General features: G+C 34.9%; 3 protein-coding genes across 3 annotated transcripts in view; 2 read left to right on the top strand and 1 right to left on the bottom strand.

Moving 5' to 3' along the window:
- The window catches only part of LOC136036560 (uncharacterized), a 183,480-nt gene that overhangs the window by 70,040 nt on the left and 86,562 nt on the right, over positions 1-26,878 (bottom strand). The gene's annotated exons all lie outside the window — the stretch shown is intronic.
- On the top strand, positions 2,357-3,958 carry LOC136036213 (actin, cytoplasmic A3a-like). Its single transcript, XM_065718306.1, has one exon. It carries the CDS (start codon positions 2,357-2,359, stop codon positions 3,482-3,484), a length of 1,128 nt encoding a protein of 375 aa, XP_065574378.1. The 3' UTR covers positions 3,485-3,958.
- Positions 11,491-12,982, top strand: LOC136036212 (actin, cytoplasmic A3a-like). The gene has a single exon (XM_065718304.1). It carries the CDS (start codon positions 11,491-11,493, stop codon positions 12,616-12,618), a length of 1,128 nt encoding a protein of 375 aa, XP_065574376.1. The 3' UTR covers positions 12,619-12,982.

Here is a 26,878-nt window from a genome sequence, read left to right as displayed (position 1 = left end):
GCAAAACCGCGCAGTTAGATGAAAATCCACCTGGAAAGCGAGAGTCAAAACATATCAAAACTGAAAATGATAGCGATGATGATTGGGTTTGGGATTTTGACTTGGATAAGGTCATCAATGCCTACCAGATTTAAGTTAAAAAAACAAAGGTTCGTCGATATGTATTTCATAGTGACGCTGAAAAATAAAGAAGAAAAAGAAAACTGAAAAAAGAAAAAAGGTAAAAAACTAAAAAAAAAACTAAAAAGAAAAAACACTCAAAGAGAAATTACAGACCGGGACACAAATGACGACCAAGACAGAGGGAATATAAGTGACGACCGGAAACCTCAAAGAAAAATTACAGACTGGGACACCCGGACACAAATCACGACCGGGACACAGGGAATATAAATGACGACCGGGACACAGGGACACATCTACAACGGGGACGCCGGGGACACAGGCGGGATATATAAATGACGACCGGGACACAGGGATTGTTCGAATAGAAATTACAGACCGGGACACAGGGAATATAAATGACGACCGGGACACTCAAAGAGAAATTACAAACTGGGACACCGGGACACAAATGACGACCGGGACACAGGGCATATAAATGACGACCGGGACACAGGGACACATCATTAGAATAATGAGGTATAGATCTGAATACGGATTGTTTTTCCCATGGACAATTATATGTTGCATGTTCAAGAGTCAGTAAACCGGACCGCCACCCCAACAGCTAGTCTATATATAAAAATAAGTTGTATGTATTTTTGTATTGAGGGTTTGCATATGACGTCCGAAAAATAAAGAAGAAAAAGAAAACTGAAAAAGAAAATGGTAACAAACTAAAAAAAAAACTAAAAAGAAAAAACTAAAAAAAAACTAAAAAATAAAAAAAAAATTAAAAAAAGAAAAAACTTAAAAGAAAAAATGTAAAAAAAATAAAAATGTAAAAAACTAAAAAGAAAAAAATCTAAAAAAAAGCTAAACAACTAAAAAAAGAAAAAACTAAAAAAACTGGGAATTGCACAAATATTTCAATATATTTTGACAAAAGATTAAGGTAATATCAACCCACCAAAGCTTTGCAATGGCACGCGACTTGCCGTAAAAAAAAACAATGGAAAACGTAATAGAGGCCACAATCTTGACAGGGCCTTTTGAGGGTGAGGCTATTCTTATTCCTCGCATTCCCATGATTCCAACGGATCTGCCTTTTCAATTTAAAAGATTGCAATTCCCAATTCGATTAGCATTTGCCATCACCATCAACAAAGCTTAAGGTCATTCATTAGAAAAATGTGGTATAGATCTTAATACTGATTGTTTTTCCCATGGACAATTGTACGGTGCATGTTCGAGGGTCGGTAAACCTGACAATCTATTTATATGAAGCGACAAATGGACAGCGAAGAATGTTGTATATTCGCAAGTTTTACGGAGTTAATTTGTATTGTATCTATCTATCTATCTATCTATATAAAAACGAGTTGTGTGTATGCATGTTTGTTTGTTTGTAAAAAGAGCGTTTGCATATGACGTCATTATTAGCACATAAGGCTTTGTATATGCACAGACAATGGGAAAGCCAAGAATGTTGTATATTCGCAAGTTTTACGTAGTTCAAAACACATATATAAATCTATCTATATTCATAGGTGGTACACAGGGACACAACTACAATGGCGTGTAACTAATATGGCGCGTAACGACGTTTGATGTCCAAGGACTAGTTTTCATTTTGAATTTATGGATAAAAATATTCAAAATGTGCAATAATTGATGTTAAAGTGATTTAAATGGACTAAACATGATGTAAATTGAATGGTAGATTTAGGTGGGGCAGAAGCCACGTTCACTATACTTCTATTATAATTTCTTTTTTTGAGTTTCATTTATGTATTGATAGTAATTTGTTGTAGTTTTAGTCTTTGAAGATTATTTGACTTTCTTTTTGCTAATTCTTGGCTTAATGGGGCTCTTTAACTTTTTTTTATAGAACTTATCATGTAGAAAAAGCTTTTTAAATTAATTTTCTGTTCGTTTTTATTGATAAAAATCAAAATGGAATTTTTTCTATTATAAAAAGAAAGTAGACATAGTTATACAAAATGCAGTAATTTTTGGGTTGCTTTAGCAAAAATCTGATTTGTCATCTGAAACTAAAATATTTCCTGAAAATTTTATATAAAATAATTTTATTTAACTAGAAACAGGGAAAGTATGTATGGTCAGCGAGCAATAATTAAAAATTTTTAATTCACACCATAAAAATACCATAAAATTTTAAAATTAGTTTTGTTCTTTCTTAGGTTCAGGCTACTCGACATTCGGATATTATTAGGATTACAAATAATATAAAATGACAGAAGAAGTTGCTGCAATTGTTATTGATAATGGATCTGGTATTTGTAAAGCAGGATTTTCAGGAGATGATCAACCAAAAACTTTGTTTCCTGCTGTGGTTGGGCGTCCAAAACATACGGGAGTGATGATTAATTCAGGCAGCCAGGATACTTATGTAGGTGATGACGCTCAAGCAAAAAGGGGAATTTTGAGACTTAAGTATCCTGTAGAGCATGGGATTGTCACAGACTGGGACGATATGGAAAAGATTTGGCATCATACATTTTACAACGAACTTCGCGTGGCCCCAGAAGAGCACCCAGTTTTACTCACCGAAGCTCCTCTTAACCCAAAAGCCAACAGAGAAAAAATGACTCAAATAATGTTTGAAACTTTTAACACCCCTGCTATGTATGTTGCCATTCAAGCAGTCCTTTCCCTCTATGCATCTGGAAGAACCACTGGTATTGTTCTTGACTCTGGCGATGGTGTTTCACATACTGTACCCATCTACGAAGGTTATGCCATTCAACATGCGATTAGAAGATTGGATCTAGCTGGTCGAGATTTGACCGATTACTTGATGAAAATTTTAACTGAGCGAGGATATTCCTTTACCACCACTGCCGAACGAGAAATCGTTCGAGATATCAAAGAAAAACTCTGTTATGTTGCTTTGGATTTCGAAGAGGAGATGGCAACTGCTGCCAGCTCAGCATCTCTTGAACAGAGCTATGTGCTGCCTGATGGTCAGATCATCACTATAGGTAATGAGAGATTCAGATGCCCAGAAGTCTTATTCCAGCCATCTTTTCTCGGTATGGAATCTTACGGGATTCACGAAACTACGTACAAGAGTATTATGAAATGTGATGTCGACATCAGAAAGGATCTCTATGCCAGCATCGTTTTGTCTGGTGGTTCTACCATGTACCCTAGCATTGCTGACAGAATGCAAAAAGAAATTACTGCTCTTGCACCATCCGCCATGAAGATTAAAGTTATTGCCCCATCTGAGCGTAAATACTCCGTATGGATTGGTGGATCTATCTTAGCTTCCCTCTCAACTTTCCAAGAGATGTGGATTTCTAAACAGGAATACGATGAGTCTGGACCATCTATTGTTCACAGAAAATGCTTTTAACTTGCCTCACCCTAGGTGAACACGCCACTAAATGTGATATTAGTTACATTAATTTTATTGAAACATAAGATCATCTTATTAGATAGAGGATTAAGACTGACTTGGATGGTGGTTTTCTTTGCTTAATCAGCTAGGAATGACAGATTTTTCTCGCTTTTCAGTTCTTTTTAGAGCTTTAATGGTTTTGCTGTTGCATAATTGACTTTGATATCTCTATTTATATTTTTTTATGGAACGAAGGGTTCCTATTTTTACGCTACAACCGGTTGTAGCAGTTTGTTCTTAACTATGAAAATTTAGTTACTATATGCCGTGGTTTGTTCTTTATTATGTTTTAGCTATATGCGACGAAACTTTCATTGTCCTTGTTTAATAAATTATTTCGATCCTTTATGTAAATTACACTACCAAATAGGTTTCTGCCGCAATTCCTACTTCTTAAAATTAAATTATTTGATATGGACTAGAGTTTGTAGTCGGAGCTAATAACTACAATTTACATTATATTTGTTAGCCTGTATATCTTCTATCTATCTATCTATCTATCTATCTATCTTCTATATATATAAAATAAGTTGTTTGTGTGTTATGTCTGTTACACTATGTCTGTTACGCCAGATTATATCTATCTATATTTATATCTTCTACTTGCTGTTGGGGTGGCACTTTGCACCACCCCAACACCTAGTTGATGGGGGCGCTTCGCGCCTCCCCAAGCCCCCCCCCCCGCGCGTAAGTCTTTACGCGCCATATTAGTTACACGCCATTGTAGTTGTGTCCCTGTGTACCACCTATGAATATAGATAGATTTATATATGTGTTTTGAACTACGTAAAACTTGCGAATATACAACATTCTTGGCTTTCCCATTGTCTGTGCATATACAAAGCCTTATGTACTAATAACGACGTCATATGCAAACGCTCTTTTTACAAACAAACAAACATGCATACACACAACTCGTTTTTATATAGATAGATAGATAGATAGATACAATACACATTTACTGCGTAAAACTTGCGAATATACAACATTCTTCGCTGTCCAATTGTTGCTGCATATAAATAGATTGTCAGGTTTACCGACCCTCGAAAATGCAACGTACAATTGTCCATGGGAAAAACGATCAGTATTAAGATCAATACCACATTTTTCAAATGATTGACCTTGAGCTTTGTTGATAGTGATTGCAAATGCTAATCGAATTGGGAATTGCAATCTTTTAAATTGAAAAGGCAGATCCGTTGGAATCATGGGAATGCGAGGAATAAGAACAGCCTCACCCTCAAAAGGCCCTGTCAAGATTGTTGCCTCTATTACGTTTTCCATTGTTTTTTTTTTTTTTTACGGCAAGTCGCGTGCCATTGCAAAGCTTTGGTGGGTTGATATTTCTTAACAGTATTATTGGTACGCCTATTTTTAGTTGTAGCACGTGTGGTGGAAACCCTGAAAGATCCACGAAATTTAAAAATTCAGATGGATAATTAACCACCTCATTTGGTTCTAAAACTGTGTCGACTGACTTGTAAAGGACTGGCTGGTCTCGAATCTTGGTCAAAACAATATTGTTGATTTCGTGGACGTCTATAATTTTGGGTGCAAGAATCGCTCTTTCACTTAGCCATTTATTATTTTTATAATTATTTAGAATATTCGGAAATACTTTTTCAATCAGTTCATTTTTGGACGTCACTAAATTACAGAATTCAGTAGGTAGTTGTATACGTCCTGAAATTGAGTCTACTGTGAGCTTTCCGTTTCCAATTGCCAGTAATTGATCTGAAAATGTTTGACCAGAGTCATCGATTTGCAATCGGACACGCATATTTGTAGTTAATTTTAATGTTTTTACGTGTGCCCATAAATTAGAATTTTTCAGGCAAGCATTCATTTCGTCTGCAGGGGTTGATCTAGGTATTATAGGTAATGTTTGCCTGAAATCTCCCGCAAGCAATATTAATGTGCTGCCAAAGGGTTTCGAATTCCCTTGCAATCTTTCAAACATTTATCCAGAGCCTCGAGCGATTTTTTTGTGTGCCATTGTGCACTCGTCCCAAATAATAAGTTTGCATTGCTGCAATACTTTACCCATCCCAGATGATTTGGAATTATTGCACGTGGGAGTTTCTGTAGAATGCAAATTCAGAGGCAATTTCAAAGCGGAATGAGCAGTTCTTCCACCAGCCAGCAACGTTGCGGCTATTCCGGACGACGCAATTGCCAACGCTATATCATTTTTTGATCGAATTGATGCCAGAATCAGTTTTATCACAAACGTTTTACCAGTACCTCCTGGCGCATCCAAAAAGAAAATTTATCCAACGTTGTTATCGAGACAATGCATAAGCGTATCATAAAAGTCTTTTTGTTCCGACGTTAACTTGGCAATGTTATTTTGTACATGCGAAAATAGATCATTCGTACTGTAACTTTGTTCACGATCCAATTCTACACATGTCAAAACAGCAGTGGTACGATTAGGTGAAAGCATTCCCAAATCCTGAAGAGGTTTGTTTGCCATACATACGCACAAATCTTCTATAATAACTAAAGTGTAGTTATAAATTTCTGATGTAAAATCAAAAGTCTTATCTGACGTCTCTAACCGTTTTCGATGGAGTACATCTTCGGACATTTTTGATTTATATTTTTCCCAAGACTCTGTAGGAGCTGATGTTGAGCAATTTGTTAGTATGATGCCAAACAATGCACGAATTTGAATTGGAGTTGACGTTTCGCACGCGTCATTGATGCAGTTATCCCAGTGTTGGTCATTCTCCAATAAATTCAGAGCTTGGCATGCACTACGGTAAGCCGGAAGACACGGGCCGTAATGTCATATCTATGAACCGCCGATTGTCCTTGAAGTAAAAGCTGCTGTATCTCGTCCCAAGATTGATTACATGTAAATGTAATAAATAAATCTGGACGACCATAGAGACGAACATATGCAATAGCATCTTGAGCATATTCATGCATATGACGGCCAGCATATGACGAAGGTAAAATCGTTAATTTTCCAACGTTTGTGGTATTACCTTCATTTACAATTGCATCTCGCAAATGAATGTATTGTTCAGAGTGGAGCTTGGTCTGATTCAGGCGGATATATAGCAAACGTTCTGATTCAATTTTTTCTTACATATCAACGACATATTGGTGAAACAATGGACGGCATTTTAAAATATAATTCTCTTCATCCTGCCGAATTATTAGTCTATAGGAATAATAATGCATTGCACTGCATTTCTTATTCATTTCTTTGTTAGTGGTTGGATTCATCAATTTAATATTAAAGTGATAGCCGTCGGCTCCATCCCAAAAAATGATAGGATATTGTAGGGCATCGTAGCATCGATGACTTTCAACAATTCTTACCAACTGAGCGTTTCGCTTATGAAGAATAATATCTCGAGGTAAAAACTGATCACCGACCATAACGATTGCCACTTCGTCGATAGTTGGAGCATTGTATATACGCACATGTTGGCCAGGAGGCGTTTAGTCAGCGGAAATAACAATTTTATGCGTATCAGTAGGCATCAAATCGATGGCTGTTTTGAACAGACGGACTAAAATATTATTTTCGTGGAAAAGATGTTGCAATTGAGAAACGATTGTCCTTTCAACGTTGGAAGAAATTTCACAACGTGCATTCAATTCAGAATATCTATCACTGATGAAGTACAATTGTAAAAATTTATGATTCTCGCCTGAGAATGGTAGAAGGGACCCTGCTTTATGATAAATTTGCCCTTTTACTTTGAAAGTAGGCATACATTGATCTGGATTTTCGATTTGGGCACCAAACGACGTCATTTGGAAGCATGAGTTATATTTTCTGATCTGTGATAAAAAACGCTTAGATTCTGACGTAGTTCCAGTAAGCAAAGTTTTCAATGGCTCTAGTGGTGCAGCCAATAGAGGACGTTTAACTTTTCCTGAGGCGCAACACATTCCCATTGTTTCACCATTTAATTTCAAGGTCTTGCAATAGGGACAAATTTTAGACATAGTCCCGATTTGAGCACATCTACCATAATCATCGACTGGGCTGTACCTGAATGCCAGGCAATAATTTTCAGGTTGCTCTTGTGATTCCTCGGCACGCTTTCTTTTCTTACTTTCTCTATCAGCCGCAAGCCTGTTTTCTTGCTGTTCTTTAGATTCCTCGGCACGCCTTCTTTTTTTACTTTCTCTTTCAGAAGCAAGTCTGGTTTCGCGTTGCTCTGGTAGTTCCTCGACACGCCTTCGTTGACGTAAATTGCACATTCTTAATCTGGTCCTTTCTCTTTGAACCGCAAGCCTGGTTTTGCTTTTTGGTAACATTCTATCTTTTTCAATGTTTTTCAATTTGTCAGTGTTCATTCTAACATTGACTGTTAGAAAAAATTTTACATGCCAAGCATGCTAACATTCAACAATTTATAATAAACCTCAAATTATAAATATCTGTTAAAAGGTTTTCGAATTACTTTAATCTATTGTCAAAATATATAGAAATATTTATGCAATTTCCAGTTTCTACATTTTTAGTTCTAGTTTGCTTTTCAGTTTAGTTTCATTTTTATATATAGATAAGATATAATCTGGCATAACGGACAGACAACTTATTTTTATATATATAGAAGATAGATATATATACTAGGTGTTGGGGTGGCGCGACACCCCAACAGCTAGTCTATATACATAAAAATAAGTTGTCTGTCCGTTACGCCAGATCAAAGAAAACAAACTAGAATGTAAAAACTGGAAATTGCATAAATATTTCGAAATATTTTGACAATAGATAAAAGTAATTTGAAAAAAGAAAAATGGTAAAAAACTAAAAATAAAACTAAAAAGAAAAACTAAAAAAAAAATAAAAATTAAAAAAATTAAAAAAAGAAAAAACCTAAAAAGAAAAAACGTAAAAAAATAAAAAAGATAAAAAACTAAAAAAAAAACTAAAAAAAGCTAAAAAACTAAAAAAAAGAAAAAACTAAAAAAAACTGGGAATTGCACAAATATTTAAATATATTTTGACAATAGATTAAAGTAATTCGAAAACCTTAAAACAGATACCCCAAATTTTGAGGTTTAATATAAATTGTTGGAGCTTTAGCATGCTTGGCACGTACAGATTTTTCCAAGTGTCAATGTTAGAATGAACATTGACAAATTGAAGAAAACAAATCAATAAAAAGAAGAAACTAAAAAAAAGAAAAAACTAAAAAGAAAAAAAAAACTAAAGAAGAAACTGTATCTATAAATATAAAAATCTATATATATAAAAATAAGTTGTCTGTCTTTTATGTCTGTTACATTAAGTCCGTTACGCCAGATTATATCTTATCTACATATATAAAAATAAGTTGTCTGTCTGTGTGTCTGTCTGTCAGGTGACGTCATGTTTTTGTGTCGACTGACGTCATGAAGTTAGTTGTCGTCATTTTTGCTATAACGGTGACGTCATTAACGGTATTTAAGACATTTGTTCACGGAAAAATGTTTAATTGTAAAATGACTGAAGAACCTACAATGGCAACAGCCGAGGAAGCTGCTCAAAGAGTTTATGCCAAAAAACTTGCAGCTGATAGAGAAAGTAAGAAAAGAAAGCGTGCCGGGGAATCACAAGAACAGCAAGAAAACAGGCTTGCGGCTAAAGAACGCAAAACCGCGCAGTTAGATGAAAATCCACCTGGAAAGCGAGAGTCAAAACATATCAAAACTGAAAATGATAGCGATGATGATTGGGTTTGGGATTTTGACTTGGATAAGGTCATCAATGCCTACCAGATTTAAGTTAAAAAAACAAAGGTTCGTCGATATGTATTTCATAGTGACGCTGAAAAATAAAGAAGAAAAAGAAAACTGAAAAAAGAAAAAAGGTAAAAAACTAAAAAAAAAACTAAAAAGAAAAAACACTCAAAGAGAAATTACAGACCGGGACACAAATGACGACCAAGACAGAGGGAATATAAGTGACGACCGGAAACCTCAAAGAAAAATTACAGACTGGGACACCCGGACACAAATCACGACCGGGACACAGGGAATATAAATGACGACCGGGACACAGGGACACATCTACAACGGGGACGCCGGGGACACAGGCGGGATATATAAATGACGACCGGGACACAGGGATTGTTCGAATAGAAATTACAGACCGGGACACAGGGAATATAAATGACGACCGGGACACTCAAAGAGAAATTACAAACTGGGACACCGGGACACAAATGACGACCGGGACACAGGGCATATAAATGACGACCGGGACACAGGGACACATCATTAGAATAATGAGGTATAGATCTGAATACGGATTGTTTTTCCCATGGACAATTATATGTTGCATGTTCAAGAGTCAGTAAACCGGACCGCCACCCCAACAGCTAGTCTATATATAAAAATAAGTTGTATGTATTTTTGTATTGAGGGTTTGCATATGACGTCCGAAAAATAAAGAAGAAAAAGAAAACTGAAAAAGAAAATGGTAACAAACTAAAAAAAAAACTAAAAAGAAAAAACTAAAAAAAAACTAAAAAATAAAAAAAAAATTAAAAAAAGAAAAAACTTAAAAGAAAAAATGTAAAAAAAATAAAAATGTAAAAAACTAAAAAGAAAAAAATCTAAAAAAAAGCTAAACAACTAAAAAAAGAAAAAACTAAAAAAACTGGGAATTGCACAAATATTTCAATATATTTTGACAAAAGATTAAGGTAATATCAACCCACCAAAGCTTTGCAATGGCACGCGACTTGCCGTAAAAAAAAACAATGGAAAACGTAATAGAGGCCACAATCTTGACAGGGCCTTTTGAGGGTGAGGCTATTCTTATTCCTCGCATTCCCATGATTCCAACGGATCTGCCTTTTCAATTTAAAAGATTGCAATTCCCAATTCGATTAGCATTTGCCATCACCATCAACAAAGCTTAAGGTCATTCATTAGAAAAATGTGGTATAGATCTTAATACTGATTGTTTTTCCCATGGACAATTGTACGGTGCATGTTCGAGGGTCGGTAAACCTGACAATCTATTTATATGAAGCGACAAATGGACAGCGAAGAATGTTGTATATTCGCAAGTTTTACGGAGTTAATTTGTATTGTATCTATCTATCTATCTATCTATATAAAAACGAGTTGTGTGTATGCATGTTTGTTTGTTTGTAAAAAGAGCGTTTGCATATGACGTCATTATTAGCACATAAGGCTTTGTATATGCACAGACAATGGGAAAGCCAAGAATGTTGTATATTCGCAAGTTTTACGTAGTTCAAAACACATATATAAATCTATCTATATTCATAGGTGGTACACAGGGACACAACTACAATGGCGTGTAACTAATATGGCGCGTAACGACGTTTGATGTCCAAGGACTAGTTTTCATTTTGAATTTATGGATAAAAATATTCAAAATGTGCAATAATTGATGTTAAAGTGATTTAAATGGACTAAACATGATGTAAATTGAATGGTAGATTTAGGTGGGGCAGAAGCCACGTTCACTATACTTCTATTATAATTTCTTTTTTTGAGTTTCATTTATGTATTGATAGTAATTTGTTGTAGTTTTAGTCTTTGAAGATTATTTGACTTTCTTTTTGCTAATTCTTGGCTTAATGGGGCTCTTTAACTTTTTTTTATAGAACTTATCATGTAGAAAAAGCTTTTTAAATTAATTTTCTGTTCGTTTTTATTGATAAAAATCAAAATGGAATTTTTTCTATTATAAAAAGAAAGTAGACATAGTTATACAAAATGCAGTAATTTTTGGGTTGCTTTAGCAAAAATCTGATTTGTCATCTGAAACTAAAATATTTCCTGAAAATTTTATATAAAATAATTTTATTTAACTAGAAACAGGGAAAGTATGTATGGTCAGCGAGCAATAATTAAAAATTTTTAATTCACACCATAAAAATACCATAAAATTTTAAAATTAGTTTTGTTCTTTCTTAGGTTCAGGCTACTCGACATTCGGATATTATTAGGATTACAAATAATATAAAATGACAGAAGAAGTTGCTGCAATTGTTATTGATAATGGATCTGGTATTTGTAAAGCAGGATTTTCAGGAGATGATCAACCAAAAACTTTGTTTCCTGCTGTGGTTGGGCGTCCAAAACATACGGGAGTGATGATTAATTCAGGCAGCCAGGATACTTATGTAGGTGATGACGCTCAAGCAAAAAGGGGAATTTTGAGACTTAAGTATCCTGTAGAGCATGGGATTGTCACAGACTGGGACGATATGGAAAAGATTTGGCATCATACATTTTACAACGAACTTCGCGTGGCCCCAGAAGAGCACCCAGTTTTACTCACCGAAGCTCCTCTTAACCCAAAAGCCAACAGAGAAAAAATGACTCAAATAATGTTTGAAACTTTTAACACCCCTGCTATGTATGTTGCCATTCAAGCAGTCCTTTCCCTCTATGCATCTGGAAGAACCACTGGTATTGTTCTTGACTCTGGCGATGGTGTTTCACATACTGTACCCATCTACGAAGGTTATGCCATTCAACATGCGATTAGAAGATTGGATCTAGCTGGTCGAGATTTGACCGATTACTTGATGAAAATTTTAACTGAGCGAGGATATTCCTTTACCACCACTGCCGAACGAGAAATCGTTCGAGATATCAAAGAAAAACTCTGTTATGTTGCTTTGGATTTCGAAGAGGAGATGGCAACTGCTGCCAGCTCAGCATCTCTTGAACAGAGCTATGTGCTGCCTGATGGTCAGATCATCACTATAGGTAATGAGAGATTCAGATGCCCAGAAGTCTTATTCCAGCCATCTTTTCTCGGTATGGAATCTTACGGGATTCACGAAACTACGTACAAGAGTATTATGAAATGTGATGTCGACATCAGAAAGGATCTCTATGCCAGCATCGTTTTGTCTGGTGGTTCTACCATGTACCCTAGCATTGCTGACAGAATGCAAAAAGAAATTACTGCTCTTGCACCATCTGCCATGAAGATTAAAGTTATTGCCCCATCTGAGCGTAAATACTCCGTATGGATTGGTGGATCTATCTTAGCTTCCCTCTCAACTTTCCAAGAGATGTGGATTTCTAAACAGGAATACGATGAGTCTGGACCATCTATTGTTCACAGAAAATGCTTTTAACTTGCCTCACCCTAGGTGAACACGCCACTAAATGTGATATTAGTTACATTAATTTTATTGAAACATAAGATCATCTTATGTTTAACCTGACTTAGATAGAGGATTAAGACTGACTTGGATGGTGGTTTTCTTTGCTTAATCAGCTAGGAATGACAGATTTTTCTCGCTTTTCAGTTCTTTTTAGAGCTTTAATGGTTTTGCTGTTGCATAATTGACTTTGATATCTCTATTTATATTTTTTTATGGAACGAAGGGTTCCTATTTTTACGCTACAACCGGTTGTAGCAGTTTGTTCTTAACTATGAAAGTTTAGTTACTATATGCCGTGGTTTGTTCTTTATTATGTTTTAGCTATATGCGACGAAAATTTCATTGTCCTTGTTTAATAAATTATTTTGATCCTTTATGTAAATTACACTACCAAATAGGTTTCTGCCGCAATTCCTACTTCTTAAAATTAAATTATTTGATATGGACTAGAGTTTGTAGTCGGAGCTAATAACTACAATTTACATTATATTTGTTAGCCTGTATATCTTCTATCTATCTATCTATCTATCTATCTATCTTCTATATATATAAAATAAGTTGTTTGTGTGTTATGTCTGTTACACTATGTCTGTTACGCCAGATTATATCTATCTATATTTATATCTTCTACTTGCTGTTGGGGTGGCACTTGGCACCACCCCAACACCTAGTTGATGGGGGCGTTTCGCGCCTCCCCAACCCCCTTCCCCGCGCGTAAGTCGTTACGCGCCATATTAGTTACACGCCATTGTAGTTGTGTCCCTGTGTACCACCTATGAATATAGATAGATTTATATATGTGTTTTGAACTACGTAAAACTTGCGAATATACAACATTCTTGGCTTTCCCATTGTCTGTGCATATACAAAGCCTTATGTACTAATAACGACGTCATATGCAAACGCTCTTTTTGCAAACAAACAAACATGCATACACACAACTCGTTTTTATATAGATAGATAGATAGATAGATACAATACACATTAACTGCGTAAAACTTGCGAATATACAACATTCTTCGCTGTCCAATTGTCGCTGCATATAAATAGATTGTCAGGTTTACCGACCCTCGAACATGCAACGTACAATTGTCCTTGGGAAAAACAATCAGTATTAAGATCAATACCACATTTTTCAAATGATTGACCTTGAGCTTTGTTGATAGTGATTGCAAATGCTAATCGAATTGGGAATTGCAATCTTTTAAATTGAAAAGGCAGATCCGTTGGAATCATGGGAATGCGAGGAATAAGAACAGCCTCACCCTCAAAAGGCCCTGTCAAGATTGTTGCCTCTATTACGTTTTCCATTGTTTTTTTTTACGGCAAGTCGCGTGCCATTACAAAGCTTTGGTGGGTTGATATTTCTTAACAGTATTATTGGTACGCCTATTTTTAGTTGTAGCACGTGTGGTGGAAACCCTGAAAGATCCACGGAATTTAAAAATTCAGATGGATAATTAACCACCTCATTTGGTTCCAAAACTGTGTCGACTGACTTGTAAAGGACTGGCTGGTCTCGAATCTTGGTCAAAACAATATTGTTGATTTCGTGGACGTCTATAATTTTGGGTGCAAGAATTGCTCTTTCACTTAGCCATTTATTATTTTTATAATTGTTTAGAATATTCGGAAATACTTTTTCAATCAGTTCATTTTTGGTCGTCACTAAATTACAGAATTCAGTAGGTAGTTGTATGCGTCCTGAAATTGAGTCTACTGAGAGCTTTCCGTTTCCAATTGCCAGTAATTGATCTGAAAATGTTTGACCAGAGTCATCGATTTGCAATCGGACACGCATATTTGTAGTTAATTTTAATGTTTTTATGTGTGCCCATAAATTAGAATTTTTCAGGCAAGCATTCATTTCTTCTGCAGGGGTTGATCTAGGTATTATAGGTAATGTTTGCCTGAAATCTCCCGCAAGCAATATTAATGTGCTGCCAAAGGGTTTCGAATTCCCTTGCAAATCTTTCAAACATTGATTATGAGCCTCGAGCGATTTTTTTGTGTGCCATTGTGCACTCGTCCCAAATAATAAGTTTGCATTGCTGCAATACTTTACCAATCCCAGATGATTTGGAAATATTGCACGTGGGAGTTTCTGTAGAATGCAAATTCATAGGCAATTTCAAAGCGGAATGAGCAGTTCTTCCACCAGCCAGCAACGTTGTGGCTATTCCGGACGACGCAATTGCCAACGCTATATCATTTTTTGATCGAATTGATGCCAGCATCAGTTTTATCACAAACGTTTTACCAGTACCTCCTAGCGCATCCAAAAAGAAAATTTCTCCAACGTTGTTATCGACACAATGCATTATCGTATCATAAATGTCTTTTTGTTCCGACGTTGACTTGGAAATGTTATTTTGTACATACGAAAATAGATAACTCGTACTGTAACTTTGTTCACGATCCAATTCTACACATGTCGAAACAGCAGCGGTACGATTAGGTGAAAGCATTCCCAAATCCTGAAGAGGTTTGTTTGCCATACATACGCACAAATCTATATATATATAAATATCTTCTATAATAACTAAAGTGTAGTTATAAATTTCTGATGTAAAATCAAAAGTCCTATCTGACATCTCTAACCGTTTTCGATGGAGTATATCTTCGGACATTTTTGATTTATATTTTTCCCATAACTCTGTAGGAGCTGATGGAGAGCAAGTTGTTAGTATGATGCCAAACAATGCATGAATTTGAATTGGAGTTGACGTTTCGCACGCGTTATTGATGCAGTTATCCCGGTGTTGGTCATTCTCCAATAAATTCAGAGCTTTGCATGCACTACGGTAAGTGTCATGTATAGTACCGTTTACAGTTCTCAAATACTCAAAGGACGTCGGACCGGGTACATTCACCAAAAGCAGGCGTAGAAAGAAGCATTCATGTTGATTGGGGTGAACGGTGTAGAGTCTTCCTATCGTGGTATCTTTGAAGACGGTAGGTTGGCCGTCGACTGACTTACCCTGTTTTCGACGTTCAAATACTTTATTTTTAGTATTCCACGTGTAATACGAAGGCACTTCAGTATACAGCAGTTTTTTGCAAAAGAATCATTTTTGCATAGCGAAAAGAAAGCAGTTAACTTTGTATCCGGTGGATTCAGGGCTCTTTGTTGCACGTTGGTGTCCGAGAAATAAACACGTTGACCATTCTGTAAATGTACCGCTAAGTGAACAACAGCTGGACTACGTTCATGTATCGGTTGATGAGCAGCTTCCTCGGCTGTTTCTTCTGCCATTGTAGGATTTGGTAACATTCTATCTTTTTCAATGTTTTTCAATTTGTCAAACATGTTCATTCTAACATTGACAGTTGGAAAAATCTTCACATGCCAAGCTTGCTAAAGCTCAACAATTTATAATAAACCACAATTTTAAGTATCTGTTTTAAGGTTTTCGAATTACTTTAATCTATTGTCAAAATATTTCGAAATATTTATAAAATTCCCAGTTTTTACATTTTAATTTGTTTTCTTTTTCTTCTTTATTTTTCAGATGTCATATGCAAACCCTCAACACAAAAATAAATACAACTTATTTTTATATATATTGAAGATATAATCTGGCGTAACAGACATAGTGTAACAGACATAACACACATACAACTTATTCATATATATAACTAGCTGTTGGGGTGGCTCTTCGCGCCACCCCAACAGCTAGTTGGTGGGAGTGCTTCGCGCCCCCCAAGCCCCCCCCCCCCCGCGCACGTAAGTCGTTACGTGCCATATTAGTTACGCGCCATTGTAGTTATGTCCCTGTGTCCCACCTGTGGATATAGATAAATATATATATATATATATATATATATATATATATATATATATATATATATATATATATATATATATATATATATATATATATATATATATATATATATATATATATATATATATATATATTAGCTAATGGGGTGGCGCTTCGCGCCACCCCAACACCTAGTTGATTGGGCGCTTCGTGCCCCCCAAGCCCCCCCGCGTGCTTAAGTCGTTACGCGCCATATTAGTTACGCGCCATTGTAGTTGTGTCCTTGTGTCCCACCTGTGAATAGATATATATATATATATATACATATATATATATATATATATATATATATATATATATATATATATATATATATATATATATCTATATATATAAAAATAAGTTGTCTGTGTGTGGATCTGTGGATCAGGTGACGTCATGTTTGTCCGCATATGACGTCTGAATTATTTCACACTAATACAAAATAAGAAAAAAAACTAAAAAAGGTAAAAACTACAAAAAAAACTAAAAAGAAAAAAAAAACTAAAAAAGCTAAAAAAATAAAAAAAAATAAAAAAAGGTAAAAAACTAAAAACTAAAAAAAACTGAAAAAACTAAAAAAAGGCAAAAACTACAAAAAAACTAAAAACTAATAAAAAAACTAAAAAATCTAAAAAACTAAAAAAACTAAAAAAAACTAAAAAAAGGTAAAAAACTAAAAAAAAACTAAAAACTAAAAAAGAAAAAAACTAAAAAAAGGAAAAGACTGAAAAATAAAAGAGAAAAAGAAAACTAAAAAAATATGAATAAAAATACATAAAAATAAAAAAGATAAAAACTGCAAAAAAACTAAAAAGAAAAAACGAAAAAAAACTAAAAAAGCTAAAAAAATAAAAGAAGCAAAATTCTAAAGAAGGTAAAAACTACAAAAAAAAAGAAAACAAAATAAAAAAATCTAAAAAAGCTTAAAAACTAAAAAAAAACTAAAAAAAGATAAAAAACTAAAAAAAAAACTAAAAAAAGAAAAAAAACCATAAAATAAACTAAAAACTAATAAAAAAATAAATAAAAAAAGCTAAAAAACTAAAAAAACTAAAAAAAACTAAAAAAGGTAAAAACTAAAAGAACTAAAAAAGAAAAAAAACTAAAAAAAGGAAAAAACTGAAAAATAAAGGAGAAAAAGAAAACTAAAAAAATATAAATAAAAATAAAAAAACTAAAAAGATAAAAACTTCAAAAATAACTAAAAAGAAAAAAGAAAAATACTAAAAAACCTAAAAAAAGGTAAAAACCAATAAAAAAAAACTAAAAACAAAAAAAGGGAAAAAATTAAAAATTTATTTCATCATAAGTTTTCAACTGACGAAATTACAGACCGGGACATCGGGACACAAATGACGACCGGGACACCGGCACATAGGGAATATGAATGACGACACTCAAAGAGAAAGCGACCGGGACAAAAGGAATGTTCGATTAGCAATCAACAAAGCACCGGGACACAAATGACGACCGGGACACAGGGAGTATAAATGACGACCAGGATATAGGTAAAAAAAACTAAAAAAACTAAAAAAAAGGTAAAAACTACAAAAAAACTAAAAAGAAAAAAAAAAATAAAAACTAATAAAAAAACTAAAAAATCTAAAAATCTAAATAAACTAAAAAAGAAAAAAAAAGAAAAAAGGAAAAAAATAAAGGAGAAAAACAAAACTAAAAAACGAATGTATATACAGACCGGGACACCGGGATACAAATGACGACCGGGACACAGGGAATATAAATGACGACCGGGACACAGGGACACAACTACAACGGGGACGCCGGGGGGCACAGGGGGATATAAATGACGACCGAGACACCGGGACACATGGAATATAAATGACGCCCGGGACACTCAAAGAGAAATCACAGACTGGGACACCGGGACACAAATGACGACCTGGACACAGGGAAAAAACTACAAAGGGGATGCCGGGGGGCACAAGGGGATATATAAATGACGATTGCGACACAGGGAATGGTAGATCAGCAATCAACATCAACAAAGCTCAAGGGCAATCATTAGAATCATGAGGTATAGATCTGAATACGGATTGTTTTCCCATGGACCATTATATGTTGCATTTTCAAGAGTCGGTAAACAATCTATTTATATGCACAGACAATGGGACAGCAAAGAATGTTGTATATTCGCAAGTTTTACGTAGTTAAAAACATATATATATATATATATATCTATATTCACAGGTGGGACATAGGGACACAACTACAATGGCGCGTAACTAATATGGCGCGTAACGAATTACGCGCGCGGGGGGGCTTGGGGGGGCGCGAAGCGCCCCCACCAACTAGGTGTTGGGGTGGCGCGAAGCGCCACCCCAACAGCTAGTATATATATATATATATATATATATATATATATATATATATATATATATATATATATATATATATATATATATATATATATATATATATATATATATATATGTGTGTTTTTAACTACGTAAAACGTGCGAACATACAACATTCTTCGCTGTCCCATTGTCTGTGCATATAAATAGATTGTCAGGTTTACTGACTCTTGAACATGCAACATATAATTGTCCATGGGAAAAGCAATCCGTATTCAGATCTATACCTCATTATTCTAATGATGTGTCCCTGTGTCCCGGTCGTCATTTGTGTCCCGGTGTCCCAGTTTGTAATATCTCTTTGAGTGTCCCGGTCGTCATTTATATTCCCTGTGTCCCGGTGTCCCGGTCGTCATTTGTGTCCCGGTGTCCCGACTGAAAAAACTAAAAAAAAAGGCAAAAACTACAAAAAAAAAATAAAAACTAAAAAAAAATCTAAAAAAGCTAAAAAACTAAAAAAACTAAAAAAAACAAAAAAAAAGGTAATAAAACTAAAAAAAAACTAAAAACTAAAAAAGAAAAAAACTAAAAAAAGGAAAAAACTGAAAAATAAAAGAGAAAAAGAAAACTAAAAAAATATGAATAAAAATAAAAAAAAATTAAAAAGATAAAAACTACAAAAAAACTAAAAAGAAAAAACGAAAAAAATAAAAAAGCTAAGAAAAAAGGTAAAAACCAATAAAAAAAAACTAAAAAGAAAAAAAGAAAAAAAACTAAAAAATTTTTTCATCATATAATATGACGTCTGAATTATTTCATCATATACCAATTCAAAAACGAACGTATTCAAGCCGATGTAGCCGAGTTGATAAGGCGTTATGTTCCAGTTTCTAGGTTCAAGAGGTTCCAGGTTCGAACTTTGGCTTTAGCATTAATATAAAAGAAGCAAAAATCTAAAGAAGGTAAAAACTACAAAAAAAATTAAAAAGAAAAAAATAAAAAAATCCAAAAAAGCTTAAAAACTAAAAAAAACTAAAAAAGGTAAAAAACTAAAAAAAAAACTAAAAAAAGGAAAAAACCATAAAATAAACTAAAAACTAATAAAAAAAACTAAAAAAAGCTAAAAAACTAAAAACACCAAAAAAAACTAAAAAAGGTAAAAACTAAAAACTTAAAAAGAAAAATAACTAAAAAAAGGAAAAAAAACTGAAAAATAAAGGAGAAAAAGAAAACTAAAAAAAATAAATAAAAATAAAAAAACTAAAAAGATAAAAACTTCAAAAAAAACTAAAAAACCTAAAAAAAGGTAAAAACCAATAAAAAAAATAAAAAAGAAAACAAGGGAAAAAATTAAAAATTTTATTTCATCTTATACCAATTCAAAAACGAATGTATATCGGGATGACGACCGGGACACAGGGAATATAAATGACGACCGGGACGCAGGGACACAACTACAACGGTGACTCCGGGGGCACAGAGGGGATATATAAATGACGACGGGGACACAGGCAATGTTCGATTAGCAATCACCATCAACAAAGCTCAGGGGCAATCATTAGAATCATGAGGTATAGATCTGAATATGGATTGTTTTTCCCATGGACAATTATATGTTGCATGTTCAAGAGTCGGTAAACCTGACAATCTATTTATATGCACAGACAATGGGGCAGCGAAGAATGTTGTATATTCACAAGTTTTACGTCGTTAAAAACATAAATTGACTTTGCATCCAGTTGAACTTTATCCTTTTCAATCTTAGACATCGTGACGGATGAAAACTCGGAACAATCTATATATATAAAAATAAGTTGTCTGTGTGTGTGTGGGTCTGTCTGTCGGGTGACGTCATGTTTGTGTGTCGACTGACGTCATGTTTTCAACTGACGAAATTACAGACCGGGACATCGGGACACAAATGACGACCGGGACACCGGCACATAGGGAATATAAATGACGACACTCAAAGAGAAAGCGACCGGGACAAAAGGAATGTTCGTTTAGCAATCAACAAAGCACCGGGACACAAATGACGACCGGGATACAGAGAGTATAAATGACGACCAGGACATAAGTAAAAAAGAACAAAAAAAACTAAAAAAAAGGTAAAAACTACAAAAAAACTAAAAAGAAAGAAAAAAACTAAAAACTAATAAAAAACTAAAAAATCTAAATATCTAAATAAACTAAAAAATAAAAAAAATAAAAAAGGAAAAAATAAAGGAGAAAAACAAAACTAAAAAACGAATGTATATACAGACCGGGACACCGGGATACAAATGACGACCGGGACACAGGGAATATAAATGACGACCGGGACACAGGGACACAACTACAACGGGGACGCCGGGGGGCACAGGGGGATATAAATGACGACCGGGACCCCGGGACACAAGGAATATAAATGACGCCCGGGACACTCGAAGAGAAATCACAGACTGGGACACCAGGTCACAAATGACGACCGGGACACAGGGAATATAAATGACGACCGGGACACAGGGACAAAACTACAAAGGGGACGCCGGGGGGCACAGGGGGATATATAAATGACGATGGCGACACAGGGAATGGTATGGTCGATTAGCAATCACCATCAACAAAGCTCAAGGGTAATCATTAGAATCATGAGGTATAGATCTGAATACGGATTGGGACCTCTCGAAAACAGGCCTAGCCGTTCATGGCATGTTAGAAAACAGGTTTCGTGCGGCCATGCCAATTTGATTAAAAAAGACACAAATATCGAATCCGGGCACGTCTTAGACCTGACATCACCAAACCTGTTTTGCTTCATAAGCTAATAGGAAGGTGATGGGATAATCAGAAAATACGTCACAAGGCTTGTTTTAGCTTTGGTCTTTTGTTTTAGCTTTTGGCATGGATATAAAGGCGCATCGATCAAATATACGGGTAGTAGGTACTTCGAATAGAAGATGGCGTATGAGAGATGAATCTCTGATGTTTAAGTGGTATTTTGAAGTCTAATATTAATGTGTCAAACCTTTAACAGGTCTTGATAAACAGTTGCAGGTACTGGAGATTACCCCATATACCGGGTTTTAATATATGTCCTTCGCAGTGGAAATCAATGGACGGTAGATCTAATATATGAAAATTCGGATGGGGGATATTTTTCACTTACTGTCCTTTTTATCAATAAAATACCAAAACAGGTTATGACTCCATAAAATTACTTGCAAAAGGCTTAATCTAGAGGGTGGGTTAAACTGTAATTCTTATTTGGAAATTTGAATAAACTATTAATTGGAGAATTTGATTATAGCCTTGGGATTTCGGAAGGAGTTTAGAAATGTATTTTCAAGAAGTTGTAAATTATCAATCTTTATGATAATTAAATTTAAAAAGTTACAATTTTTGTCTATTAAAAGTAAAAAATAATATTAAAACTGTAAGAGAACAGATATTATTCCGTATATATGCCGCCTCCTTTTCAATACATCTCTCTTCAGGCTCAAGTTTTAAACACTTTAAAAAAAGTCTCTCTTTAAGAATTTTGAATGAAGGTCTAATTTTAGTTTAAAGAGTGGGGTATCGAGGAGGAGGCAGCCCACATATAAACTTCTCACTTTCACTTTCTCGCTTCTCCTCACTTTCAGCTGAAAAAATAGTTTTTCTTAAAATTTAACTTCTGATTTTTTCGAATAGTATTCCGATAAATACCTCCTCATTCATGGTAATTACGCTAAGGAAGTTCCCCCACATAAAATTCTTCCCCATTGAACTTGCCATCGTAAAAGTGTGTCATTGCTACAAATATCCCCCCCCCCAAAAGTTAACTATTTCGGATGAAAAATTCTTTTTAGCTTATTCTTCATATTCTTACTAAAAAAAGATACTAATTTTTACTTTATTTCTGATCGTTTATTAATTCATTCCGAAAATTACTTCTATGTTGAAAACTTTTCCAAGATCCCTCCCCTCCATCGAGAAGTTTCTCGTAGATAATTCTAATAGATAGTTCTTCATGGACTATTTATCATGTGTTGAATGAGCAAATTTGTATTTGAATTCAGCCAAATTTCCCCCGTGTAAAATTTATGATTAAAAGTCTACCCCCCCCCCAAAAAAAGAAAAAACAACTTCCCTTCCAAATGGAAAATCATCCCTGTAGAAAATAGCTCTTTTCCTAAGAATATACCACACTTTCAAAGAATCTGTCACAGTCTTTCCTCTCCGACAAATACACCCCCCCCCCAAAAAAAACGTGCAAAATACACCTTGTCGAAAATAATCACCGGCGCGATCTCCCCCGGGACACAGGGAAACAACTACAACGGGGACGCCAGGGTGCACAGGGGGATATATAAATGAAACGGGGACACAGAGAATGTTCGATTGACAATCACCGTCAACAAAGCTCAAGGGCAATCATTAGAATAATGAGGTATAGATTTGCATATAGATTGTTTTTCCCATGGACAATTATATGTTGCATGTTCAAGAGTCGGTAAACCTGACAATCTATTTATATGCACAGACAATGGGACAGCCAAGAATGTTGTATATTCGCAAGATATACGTAGTTAATATATATATATATATATATATATATATATATATATTCACAGGTGGGACACAGGGACACAACTACAATGGCGCGTAACGACTTGCGCACGCGGGGGGGTGGGGGTGGGTTCGGAGGATGCGGAGTGCCCCCACCAACTAAGTGTTGAGGGTACCGGGACACAGGGAACATCAATGACGACCAGGACACTCAAAGAGAAATTACAGACAGGGACACCGGAACACAAATGAAGACCGGGCCAAAAATGACGACCGGGAGGATCAGGCCCTATGAACGGCCCTAGAAATTTCTGGTTGGTGGTGGGACCATTGATTGATTGTGATAAAATTACGTAAAAAAGCCAAAAAAAAACAAAAACGCACGGATGGCTCGTAACCAGCCATCCGTCTCATTTAAAATATATACATATATATATATATATATATATATATATATATATATATATATATATATATATATATATATATATATATATATATATATATATATATATATATATATATATATATATATATATATATATATATATATATATATATATATATATATATATTTATTCTTTACAGAGAAGGCTGGAGTTCGGATTGGGTTCTTGGATGATGAATGACGGGAAACTCCCTTTAACAGGGAAATTGAAAAATTCTGAACCTACAATATAAATTTTATGCTTTTAACCATTCCCTTCCTAATACATTGAACTGTGTGCACCTATGAGGTAAACACTATCAGGTAAAAAAAAACAAAAAAAAACAAGCTGTTGCTACTTGCTCATATCATAAAATAGCTACTTCTAAAGGAAAATGTAAAATTATCTAAATAAGCGTACCTCGTCAATCGAGCAGTTGCTTACATGAGACGTCATTTCGAGGAGGAGCGATAATTTCGGCAAGACAAAAAGACATATGAATCACAGGAAATATGTAGAAGTATAGCAGATCTGCAAATATCCTAAGATTTAGGAGAGGGGCTAAGGTCTAAAGCCTAATACCTCTCCTCCTCCGCCGTAAAAGAGCCCGTGGTCCTAACTTGCAGTCAAGGGGAATGCATTTATGTATTCTGATCGTTTGCAGACGCCGCATTTCAAGTAGCGTAACTGTTTACCTCTTTAAATTTGGTCGATTTTTTGGGAGTCTGCGATTGATTGACAAATTTCTTAATCAAGACAATCCAATCCTTGCATATGTGAATACAAATGACAACTTACCAGATTTTTTTTGGGGGAGGGGGTAGCTATAGGGGATATTATTATAAGCCAACTTAATTAAAATTAGAATTGAATTAGCTAGTCAATTTTTTTGTATGTGTATGTTCTCATTAATGTTTTTTTTTTAATTTGCCTCTAGCATTCTTAAATACCTTTTACTTTACTTTAGGCTTTGACACACTGTCTCTTGTTGATTGAATGGGTTCAGATTTGGATCGACTGAGTTTGGACTCTGGCTCCCCAACGCCACCTTCATCCACCGTTTCTAGCGCTATGGATATTTCAAAAGGGCTCCGTTTACCCCTATTTACTCGGCTTAGTGATGGTCCCTGCTAAGCTTATTCGGTCATCTTAATTTTCGGGGGTTTGGCCTTTCTTCAAAACGTGCCTTCATGTAAAAATTGTAGAAAATTAATTTATTATTTGACACTAGTGTTCTATTTGTATCTGACTAATGTGCAGCACTTTCATCAAACATTGGCCAATATTGTCCCCAGTATTGATAAGCCTTGTGTTAAAAGAATTGACAAAGCTTAATTGGACGAAGTTCTTTCGCAACGTTTGCTGTCTCTTCTTCAAATTGTTTATACAACCTGACAGCACGGGTTATTTTATGTGAAGTTCATCATTTTTAGTTGATGTTTAATTTTAAAGTGACTAATGCCGGCAGTTATGTATCCAACTTGTGTTTTTACCACAGTATTTAGGTAGTTTAGGTCTTCGAAAATTGTGGGATTTTGGGCATTTCAATTTTTTAGGCAAATCGGATTCAATTAGTTCTTTTGAAGTAAATACTTTCGGAAAGAGCAGGTTAATTCGATTGAAAATCTGAAGCTCTAGTGCTCTTTTTAAGAGTCAAAAGGGATCAGAGGGCAAATTGCCCCCCCCAATCTTTCCCCCCAAATGTATCCAATAGAAACTTTGAAATAACTATTTTTATTCAAATTAGACCAAAGATCATATAAAAAGGTCTTCGAGATTGAAACGAGTCCCAGGGGCATTCTGTTGAAACAGTTCCCTGGAGCCTGGGGGCTTTCACATTTCTAAAACGTATAATAATTATAATATGTTTTGAATTTTTTCTTATAAAAGTCATATCCAGCCTTATTTTTTGACATAATATGAAAAATGTATAATAGGCCCATCGTTCCACAAAACGGATATGTGAAACTTTTGTTTCAAATTGGGTTCCATTTAATTTGAGCTCCTTATCTAGGGGTCTGCAGACAAGAATGCTGCTAATATTAAAATCTAACCCCACACGACGGAATCTAAAAAAAGTCCAAAAAGCCAATCTCTGAAGAAAATCAAATTGCTGCTTACCGTGTCTGAATTTGGGGCAATAATCAAATCATTCAAGAACGCCTTTTAAACAAAATAGAACTGGAAAGCTACTTTTTCTGTAGTAATGTAAGGATTCTCTCACCCAGGACCCTGCAACTATGCAGAATTACATCTTTATGCAGTCGTAATGAGAAGATCAAAATGGCAAAATGTATACTAAAGATTTGTATTAATCTTCTTTTAATGGAATAAAAAGACCAATGAAAAAAAAGTATTTGAATCACAAAATACCCCTGAGAGTAGAAAAATAAAATAAATATAAGACCATTGTCAAAGAGGCGATACATGTTATATCTTTCCCGAAGGCACCGGTATCAAATTTCGATTCATTTGCAAAAGATATTGATTGGGTTGGTTACCCCCGAATTGGTTTTAGCCCTCAGAAACAGCAGCAACGAAATTTCACTATATTTTTGTATGATGTTTTTCACCAATTTGAAGTAACTTTTGACCTTTTTTCTATGTGTGATAGATTTTTTTAAATTAGCTTTTAGTGTTGGTCTGTTATCTTTATTTTACTTTCTATTTTACCTTGAAAGGGGTGCAATTTTGACCCCCTCTTCTCCCGTGTAGTGCAAAAAGAACCTGTGTTAAACAACATTGTCTCTCATTTTATGTAGACGTTATATTTTTCACCCCCACCCCCTATTTAAATCATGGTCTTGCTAATAAACATACATGTAATAGTACTCAAAGACCTACCAACATTGTCAGTAGGGCCAAGCAAGTGAACGAGTGCGGCCAAGGGGAGGGGGCGGTCTCGGCCACATGCTCCTTGAAACTTCTGGATTTTAGTAGCCCCCCCCCCGATAAATTTGTATGTATATGTGGCAGGAAGCCGACAAAATAAATATGGAAATTACTATATTGATACCTGATCAAATTCAAAATATCAAGGCCACAAGTCCCCTTAGAATAATAAAATTCGGCCCCCATGATCCAGATATAAAACTTTCAATACCAGTGCCCCCCATGTTTATCAGGTAATAGATCCTATTTGATATTT

This window comes from Artemia franciscana, chromosome 15 (genome assembly GCF_032884065.1).
Source record: "Artemia franciscana chromosome 15, ASM3288406v1, whole genome shotgun sequence".
NCBI classification, from domain to species: domain Eukaryota; kingdom Metazoa; phylum Arthropoda; class Branchiopoda; order Anostraca; family Artemiidae; genus Artemia; species Artemia franciscana.
Note: the sequence above shows the minus strand (reverse complement) of the source record. Positions and strands in the feature narration are given on the sequence as shown.

Coding starts and splice junctions, on each gene's coding strand:
- LOC136036213 (XM_065718306.1), top strand. CDS start 2,357: ATGACAGAAGAAGTTGCTGCAATTGTTATTGATAATGGATCTGGTATT.
- LOC136036212 (XM_065718304.1), top strand. CDS start 11,491: ATGACAGAAGAAGTTGCTGCAATTGTTATTGATAATGGATCTGGTATT.